The sequence below is a fragment of the Zosterops lateralis genome (genome assembly GCF_965231275.1).
Source record: "Zosterops lateralis genome assembly, chromosome: 3".
In the NCBI taxonomy this organism is placed as follows: domain Eukaryota; kingdom Metazoa; phylum Chordata; class Aves; order Passeriformes; family Zosteropidae; genus Zosterops; species Zosterops lateralis.
The window spans coordinates 84,598,982-84,608,691 of NC_139764.1; the positions used below are offsets into that span (position 1 = coordinate 84,598,982).

A 9,710-nucleotide genomic window follows, 5' to 3' on the forward strand; every position below is an offset into this window, starting at 1 on the left:
TTTGAATACAGTTAATATTAAAATGAATTAGCTTTGAAAATGAATTAGTTTCCTGGATTCTAACTCCATAAAAGAGAAGCATCATTCAGCAGCAGTTTTCTGGGCAAAAAAGTTTTTTTTTAAAGAAAATGAATGCACCCTTTGTACAGTAGGTGTGATAGAAAGGAGGCTCAGTGCAGTGGCTGCATGCCACTGTTAAAAAGATGGCAGCAGGATTGTGATGTCTGTGGAACCAGAAGTATTTGTGGCCCAACTTCCTTTATTGTTTTATTTTATTTTATTTTATTTTATTTTATTTTATTTTATTTTATTTTATTTCTGTTTTTCTCTTATTTTTATTTTGTTTTATTTCTATTTTATCTTATTTTTATTTTGTTTTGTTTTATTTTGTGTTGTTTTATTGCAAAATGATAATAACAACTTTGATGTCGAAGGTGAGCAGAACCTTGTATGTCACATAAAACTGGAGAGCTGAATTCATTCTTTTATTTCAGGATCACTAAAGAGTTGGATTGTTACAGCATCTGACAGTATGAGCTGTGATACTAAAATACCAACAGTTCTCCCTATGGGGAACTTAGGCAGAGCATAACAAAAAATCCTCTGCTTGTGTATTAGTGTTCTGGGTAACTTTTGGGCAAAGCAAATGCAAGCTAAAGTGTGTTTACTGCTGAGGAAGATCCTACAAGAAGGACATGAGGAAGAAATAGATTAGAAGAGAAATCCATAATTTTATCCACCTAGATTTTTCAAATCCTCTTGTCTTGATGAAGGCCTAGAGTGCTTGTCACCCCAGTGAGTACCCTCACAGGAATGAGTAATCTGTCTGAGAACCTGAGAACTCACCAGGCTGGGGAAGAAAGGAATGACAACTTCCCAATTGCATAGTTCATAAAAGCAATTATTCTGTCTTCTTAATGTATCTATCAAAGCATGGTCTGTGGGTTTTGTTCTGACAGGGACAGCCATTGGCTGTCTGGTATGCAGGACAGCTGGAACCGAAATGGTTCCACCTTGTGGATTTAACTGATACCACAGCTGAGTAATTTATTCTTTAGCATCTCTTTCAGCGGGTGTTGCTCGTTTTTTTTTTTTTCCCCAGTAGATTTGGGAAGTCATGACTATGCAGGAATTTTTTTTTTTTTGGCTGCTTGTTTTGGTTTTTTTTTTGGTGTGGATTTTTTTTCTTCTTTTGTATGTTATTTTTCTTTGTTATTACTACTATTGATTAATAGGAGTAAATTAACTTGTATTGAAAGAAACTGTGGTGCTTTGGTCTTGACTGGATATCAGGTGTACACCAAAGCCACACTGCCATTCCCTACCTCAACTGGCCAAGGAAGAGAAAATACAACAAAAAGCTCAAGGGGAGAGATGCCTCATCTGTTACAGCCACAGCCGAAACAGACTTGGGGAAATTAACTGATTTATTACTAAAAAGAGTCAGAGTAGGATAATGGGAAGTAAAACAAAAGGGGAGCACCTCCTCCCCATCTTGCACTGACCTTAGTGGCTGCAGAGCTCTTCATTTCTCATGTTCTCACCCTGCTCTTCTCTGGCTGCAATTATTTCTGGGCAATAATTTTTTCCTCCTTAAATATGTTATCCCAGAGGTAGCTAACCTCACTGATTGGGTCGGCATTGGCCAGCAGGTCTGTCTCAGAGCTGGCTGGTGTTGGTTCTGCTGGACATGAGGGAAGCTTTCAGCAGCTTCTTAGAGAAGCCACCTCAGTAGACCCCTTGCTACCAGAACATTGCCACTCAAACCAAATACAATAAAATTCAGAGGTGCCTGCTGGCATAGATCTCCTTCTGCATGATATTTAATAACTCTTAGTGAATTTACTGGAGCAGAAGCTGTATCTTTGTTTACACAGTGTACTTAAGTGGACATATTGTCATTGTCCCATCAATCCTTTCATTCCCCAGGGTCTGGAATAGCTTTCTACCCCTTCCCTGAGTGATACAAGGTGGCACTGCATCTGTTCAGGCAGTTTGTCAATGTCAGCAGGTGTGAGGATTTTCCTTCCCCTCTGCCAGCAAACTCCAGTGTAGGCACTACAACTAGTTCTGGCGCTGACAGAGTAAACAAAGCAAAAATGTGTGTTCCCAAACAGCCTGGGGCTACACAGCAGAGGCTCACACCGTGGTACTCTCTACAGAAGGACATGAAAGGCATTTAGAGCAAGAAGGGGGCTGGAATTTTCATACCTTAAGCAGCATTTAATGCCTAGAAATGTTCCATGTTCTTCATACATGAGGGCAGAGAGCCATCTTCAGCATGTCATTATTAATTCTGATTTATCTATTTTGATAGAACATATTATTTTTCTACTTCTCCCCTGTAAGTGAAGATTACAGACCTCTTAAAAATACTGACTCTGGTTGCTTATTAAAAAAAAAAATCTATTTAACAACTGCATTTGTGAATAACTCCTGTCACCATTTTGATATGTCAGAATGAGTCTATCACCAGTACAGCAGTCCATTGAAATTCCTCTCTTTCTTTGTCAGGTTGGTAATCCTGGAGACCCTGGTTCCCGTGGGCCTGAGGGGAGTCGGGGACTGCCTGGCATGGAAGGGCCACGAGGCTCACCTGGACCTCGAGGCTTGCCTGGTGAGCAGGGTGCCCCAGGACTGCCTGGCAGTGAAGGTCCAGCTGTAAGTACTGTTTTCATGTCACTGGTATCTTCTGAACCTTTATCTCTCGCTCACACCACTCTTTGTTTTACATGTACACGTGCCAAACTGAAGTGCCACAGCAGCCTGGAGTGCAGTGTGCCTCTCATCAGACACAGGGGTACCCCAGAGCAATCTTGGGCTGTACACAGCTACATCCTTGGGGCCCCAGCTTTCAGTTCAGCTCTGTTTTCTTATGCCAACCCCACCCTGTAGTGTGCATGAAACCAAACCATGTTTGACACAAAGGAGCATCACTCAGACACTACCTTGGTAGCTGAATTGACATCAGCTGGAATAGTTGCACTAGTAGGAGCTGGGACACCTTTTAGTGACTCATGGATTGGTTTTGGTTGGGATACAATTAAATTTCTTCATTGTGCCTTGTATGAGGTTATGGGTTGGATTTGTGCTAAAAATAATCTTTATAGCACATTGATGGGAGCAGGAGAAGGGGTAATGGTGTCAAAGTGAAACAGCATAGTTTTGATATAGATTAGATATTAGGAGGAAATTCTTCACTGCAAGAATGGAGACGTACTAATAAGTCACTCAGAGAAGTTGTGGATGCTCCATCCCAGAAATGGTTCAAGGCCAGGTTAAAAGGGGCCCTGAGAAGGGGAGATTGGAATTAGGTGGTTTCAAAGATCCCTTTCAACCCCAGGCCATTCTGTGATGTTTCAAATACTCATGAACACTGCATAGAATCAAAGCCTCTCTTGCTCCTTACACTGCACCATCAATGGGTAGGTTGGAGGTACATAAAAATTAGGAGGGGGCCAATAATTGACCAAAGGGATATCCCATAACATATGGCATCATGCTCAGCCATGTAATCAGGGAAAACTTTTGTTGGTGAGCAACTGCTTTCATTTGTATCACTTGCATTATCATTGTCTTTTTTTATATTTTATTTTCTTCATCTTCTTCCTCTTCCCCATTTTTTCTACTCTTTCCTCTACTACTTCTTTCTTTCTATTTATTAAACTTCTTTTCCTTCCTCTCTTCCACGGGTGTGGGCTGTGGGTATGAGCAGCTGTGTGGTGTTTTGCCAGCTGGGGTTAAACTGTGGCAACTGTTTATTTATTGACAGCATTTCTTTGCATCAGGCACGCTCATAAAATGTTAGCGTGACATCAACTGTTTTATTAAAACTCTCTTTGTTTTTAATCCTAGGGAAAAGAACCAAGCGATCAGCACATTAAGCAGGTTTGCATAAGAGTCATGCAAGGTAAATAAGCTAAAAAGTTTTTGATATTTCTTATGCATTTAAATTGGGATCACCTATTTCTGTAGAGGCAACCAAGATCTTCTCCATGCTTACCCAGAATAAATTGCATGGCCTCAACAGGGGACCTGGTGGAAAATCTTTCCACATGCCAACGTGGACATAGTATGAGGAAGTCCCTTATTTATAGATATTTTGTAGCCTCATTGAACTGCCTGTTGATTCCACAGTTCTGCTGTGGTAAGCAGGCCATAGACCAGAGCAGTTGTGTGAAATGCATACATTTTGTATTCAAATCACTAGCTGTGTTTACATACATAAAAGCTGTGTTTACATACTGAAAGCTTTTTAGCTTTTTGTATTTGCTATTAGATTTCAGCAAACTCTGCAAAATAGGTGAAAAGAAGAGAAATGCAGAGAGAGGTTTCTGGAGATAACACCTTAAAATTAAAGCAATACAGAGATACTCTAAATTAACCCTAATTTGCTGAGTTCTTGACAAACACAGAAATCTGAAGCTTTTCTAATATGGTTAGGTGCATGGAATTTACTGAGTTGAGAAATTTATGCTGCCCTGTAAACACATAATAAAATTTTCACTACTTGCTATTGAAGATGTCTTTTCGGTTATTATGCCTCTGTAATGTTGAGAGTTTACAGAATGAAATTGCTGCTCATATTTTAATTTTTTTCAGTAGTTGTCACTCTTCTTGATACTGCTCAACTGGATATTAAAAAAACCCCAAAACTATAGAGAGGGGTAAATATCTTATTCTCTAATAAGATAATACCTTATATGTAATAAACTTTGTAAGTAGCAGTGTAAAAAAGGAAGGCATTGTAGTGTAATCTGTCAGTTTCTGTAGCTGTGAACATACATTCTTCTTCAGTGATCATGGGAATCTCTTCATTCATGTTCACTTACTCCATAACTCTTTGCAGAACAACTAGCTCAGCTGGCAGCCAGCCTTAGGAGGCCAGAATTTGGTGCTCCAGGTCTTCCTGGCCGACCAGGGCCACCAGGTGCTCCAGGACCTGCTGGTGAAAATGGTTTCCCAGGACAGCTTGGCCCCCGTGGCCTGCCTGGCCTTAAAGGTCCCCCTGGTGAGATTGGTCGCAAAGGTCCTAAAGGTAAGAAATTCTCCAACCAGCTTTCACTTGGTGATCGCTTCAGTTTTGGTTTTGGGGTTTGTTTGTTTTAGTCTTGTTGTTGTTGTCCCCTTCCTTGGTTTACAGGTTGTGGATGTAGGGTGTACACATGTGAAGTCTGAAAAGGATCTTGAGTTGGGAATGTAAGCTGTTTGCTGTAACTGTTGTGTCAGTTACCACAGTGATTAAAGGGCTCATTGGCCTGGCTGTAGCAGGACTTGGCAAGACTTGGCTTTAGCAAGGATTTAGCAAGAAATTTTTAGCACATAAAAACCACAAAATCTCAAAAGTCCATGAGAGTGAGAATCAATATAAGGCCTTTGACTCAGCTGCTTCCTTCTAGTTCAAGGCACATGCCTGTCCTTTCTCACAGTGTAGAAGTCCTTTGATGACAAACACCACATGTGATTCCAGCAGTGGTTCTCTTTCCTCCATTCAGCCTGGCTGTTGACCTAACTTCTGCAAGATTCATGGCCCCAAGAGCTGATATAAGCAGTGAGATTACTTTACTAAAATCTAGTCTACTTTTCTAAGCACACCCAGTTTATCATATTACAAGGGACTGATAATGATCTACCTTTTTATTTGCTCATCATAGTCGAGCCATTTAACATAATTTCACCAAGTGCCAGAATCTATTGATTCTTTGGGAAGGACAAATCCATAATAAAATTGACTTACATTTTTCACAAAATCTTTGATCTAAGCTAATCTTTTCTCTTCATGACTGGGAGGTTCTATTCTCCTCCAGAGGATTACAGGGTAGAATTTTCTGCAAAGTCTCACGACTGCCATGCATATATTAGTTTCTGTTCAGCAGTGGTTTTGATTTGTTTCCCAAAAAGAAGGTCTTATTTAAAAATTGTCTTTTTGCACAAAGCTGGTCTGTTGCTGGTATTTACTTTTGATTCAAGGCTTATTGGAAAGTGAAATTTGGAAAACCTTTGAGAGAAGGAATAGAATACAAACAAACTAAACTTAACAGCATAGTTGCTGGAGCTTTGTTGCTGTTTTAATTCAATGTAATGTCATCTGCAGAAGAAACAAAAACCAGAAATACAAAGGTGATGTATGGGATATGCAAAATTTGATTCAACACACAGCAGGATACACTGTGTTAATATTAAAAGAAAGAAACAAACAGAGGATTAAAACCCTACCAAAACAAGCAAAATACTTACCATAACTAAAAAAAAAGCTATCATTACTGTCATCAAATTCCAATTTACCTTAGAGTAACCCTTGCAATACCATTACAGATGCAAGGGAAGTGGTGAATGCTGTCATGTGCGAGACCTATAATGATGGTACATGGCAGCCAACCTCAAAACTCTCAGTGCTTCACTCTGAGTTCCTGGTACTTACCAGAGTACATCACAGGGATCAACTGTGATGATATGAAATCACAGGGATCAACTGATTTTCACCATCCATTTGGACAGTTGTCTGAGACTGGAGTGAGGTGAAAAGGGTACTTGGACAGGTGATAAAAGGGAAGAGGAAAAGATGCTGAGAATGGTTTTAAAAAGGTTGTAATAAATAGGAGATAGTAACACAGCAAAGTGTAACCATGAGGCACAGCAGAAGATAAAAAGGTACGGGGATTTTAACAGCAGGAACAATGGCAGAGTCAAAAAGAGCTACCTCAAGGAAGGAGATTTAGTTACATTGATGAGTAATCTGGGGCAGTGAAGGACTATTTCTGATCAGAAATAGAAATAAAAAGTGGGAAACATTTGGGTAAGCAAGAATAAACACTATTCTGCAGTTTTAGGTGGCTGGAAAAAGCAGAAGTACATATGGGAAACTTGAACTGGGGCTTGCAGTAGCTGTATTTACAAAGACAAGCTGGATCTCCATGTTGACTAGTTAGTCTGAAGCATGGAGATCAGATTCCTCCCTTAGTACCCTGTGCGCATCTTTTAATAAAACCTGGACTTTTGTACTGACTCTTGTGTTCCTTTGCACAGCTTCCTTCTTTTCTGCTGTCCATTTCTAGACAAGCCAGAAACCCAGCAGTCTATTCTAACTTACCTGACCACAGTACAAGCTGTAAAGCTATAAAATAAAGCTCACTTAAATATTATGAGGGATAAACTTATGACTTTTAACTTGCATTAAAAAAAAAAAAAAAAAAAAAAAAAAAAAAAAAAAAAAAAAAAAAAAAAAGGTAAGAAAAACCCCAAACAAGATAAGGTATTCACAACATACATAGTTTATGGTATAGATAACAGTGAACAGAATTAGAACTTTACAACCCAACCAACAAAAAATCCTTCCTCTTACTAAGAAGATTCAGGTTTGGAGCACGATATGGGCTTCAAGAAACTCTGTGTCCACCAAAGGAAAGTCTCCATGATATTATTATATGAGAAAAAAATATTTTGTGAAGGTAAAACAACGCCTTATGTGAATATCAACAGAATACTGTCATCTGTGCAGCCACATTTTTTCTCCTCTGCATTGGCTGTCTCAAGGACCAACACTAGAGAATTTTTACTTCTTAGCTGAGCTTGTAAGGTTTCACAGAAGCCATTAACCTCAGTCAGTATCTGAAATATTCTGAAATCCTGGGACTTTGGTTCAGTCCTGTTATATAGGCTGTGACATATATTTCAAATGGTACTTACTGTCCAACTCTAAATGGTTTCTTTCCACTCCCCAGCTTGTCTACTTCTGAGTGTGACCCAAATGGGTGAAAAAACCCAATCAAATCCCAAAGATTTTACACAAGTTATGTGTCAGGACATTATTGAAAGATGCTAAGAATATATACAGCCTGCTGAATTCTCTGCTTATTAACTGTCCACTTCTGAAAGGGAATTTACTGATGAAAATTATATTTCTAGGCAGAGTGTAACTAATGTTTCATGAATTTCCTTTAGGTGAACCAGGAGAAAGAGGAGAAAGAGGATTTCCAGGCAGAGGACTGAAAGGTCATCCTGGACCAAGAGGTCTTCCAGGTAAATATAAGAGAGTGAGGATAAAGAAGATATATAGTAAAAATTTACTCAGAATTGTTACTTTAAACTGCCTTGAAAAGATACAAGGACTCCATTAAGCAATAAACTCCAAAATTACAGTGCTTACTAATTTTTACTTTATAGATGGTGATTCAGTCAGAAATCAGACTTAAAAACTAAAAACCAAAAAGCTACCTCCTAATTTATGTGTAGAAAAGTTAGGAAAAACGTAAAGAAAGCATTAAAAAAGGAGGCAATTACACACATGAATAGAAATAGCCTCTTTTAATATATATTATATATATATTATATACACATATAATAATATATAAAAAACGAACAAAAAAAGGCCAAAACCTTTAGAATATCTCACTGGCAGACACAGCAGTCTTCAAAAGCTCCAGTCATAATTTAGGATATTATTTTATTTCTGTGGTAATTAATTGCAGTGTTATGTAACATGGCTCCAGGAGTGATTCCTGCTGATGGCTGAAGCACAGCTGGCCTCTAGTGGCCAGCAAATGAACATAAACATGTTATTTCCATCAGTATTTCTACAGTACATTTCTGTGTTTATATAGCAAGGTGATCTACCCATATTAGCTCTCCTGTGAAAAAGGAAAAACATTATGAGTATTTGATGATCCCAAGGATATCTGTGTAACTCAGAGGTGTTTTCTGTAGAAATCTATCACTGGAAAAGGCTTCCTGAAATCACTGTTTTTCTTTTCTTCATTGAAGATTTTTAGATGTAAATACTAGTTTAGTTCTCAGCACTTCCAATCTTTACGTCTATTTTCCCAACCATTTGAATGGGGAAAAAGAAAAAAAAAAAACCACAATGTTTTGGTATTTCTTTTTCCAGAGAGATAATGAAATTCTGTGGTAGCAAGTAACATCTACCTTGGCCTAGGTATTGGCAGCAGAGTTGGCTGAGTAGAGTACCCTGCAGAGCTTTGTACAGCAGCAGATCTGGACTAGTACAACTGGAGAACACTGGGACTGAAATTTCATTGCTGTAGCTGTGTAATTGCAGATTGAGTGTTGGCTAGAGGAACACTGTCCCTGTAATTGTCCCATCTTGGGAATACCCTGGGAGCAGTGAAAAACCATCTTCTTACAGCTCTTAAGGACAGGATGCTTATTCTGTTTAGCAAGTTGTATGCTGCCAATGTTTAGTCCTGCATCCACTTTTGCAGGTGAACCAGGCAAAGCCAGCTACGGCAGGGAAGGCCGTGACGGCGACCGAGGTCCCCCTGGGGTGGCCGGGCAGCCCGGGGTTCCGGGTCCCCCCGGCCCTCCTGGCCCCCCCGGGTACTGCGAGCCGGCCTCCTGCAGGATGCAGGCGGGACAGAGAGCAGGGAAGAACATGAAAGGGCCCTGAGAGTGCCACCGTGTGTCGGCATCAATTTACATCCTGCACAGACAGCCGAGGACAAAATAACCAATGACGGAGAAATGCAGACACGGACAAACCTTTCAACCAAGGTTTCAGTAAGGTATTTTTAACACAGGTTGTACGTTCTTCCAAAAGGAGTACTTAGCAGCACAAGCTGGAACAATGGTGCTTACAGAAATACACAGTTGATACCTTCTGCCTTGTCCTTTTGGGGAGAAATAAAAGAAGGTACTTGTCTATTTTTATTTTTGATTTTGTTTAATAAAGAGTTTCTGTGATTTTTTTCTCCTCC

At 39.5% G+C, this 9,710-nt stretch overlaps 1 protein-coding gene across 1 annotated transcript in view; it reads left to right on the plus strand.

Annotated features, from left to right (window-relative positions):
* Window positions 1-9,710, plus strand: part of COL9A1 (collagen type IX alpha 1 chain) — a 48,256-nt gene extending 38,546 nt beyond the window's left edge. Inside the window, exons 28-32 of the mRNA XM_083858310.1 lie at window positions 2,515-2,661; window positions 3,856-3,910; window positions 4,850-5,038; window positions 7,942-8,019; window positions 9,219-9,710. Coding sequence (XP_083714436.1) covers window positions 2,515-2,661; window positions 3,856-3,910; window positions 4,850-5,038; window positions 7,942-8,019; window positions 9,219-9,403 — 654 coding nt within the window. The 3' untranslated portion in view covers window positions 9,404-9,710. The remainder of the gene's footprint in view (window positions 1-2,514; window positions 2,662-3,855; window positions 3,911-4,849; window positions 5,039-7,941; window positions 8,020-9,218) is intronic.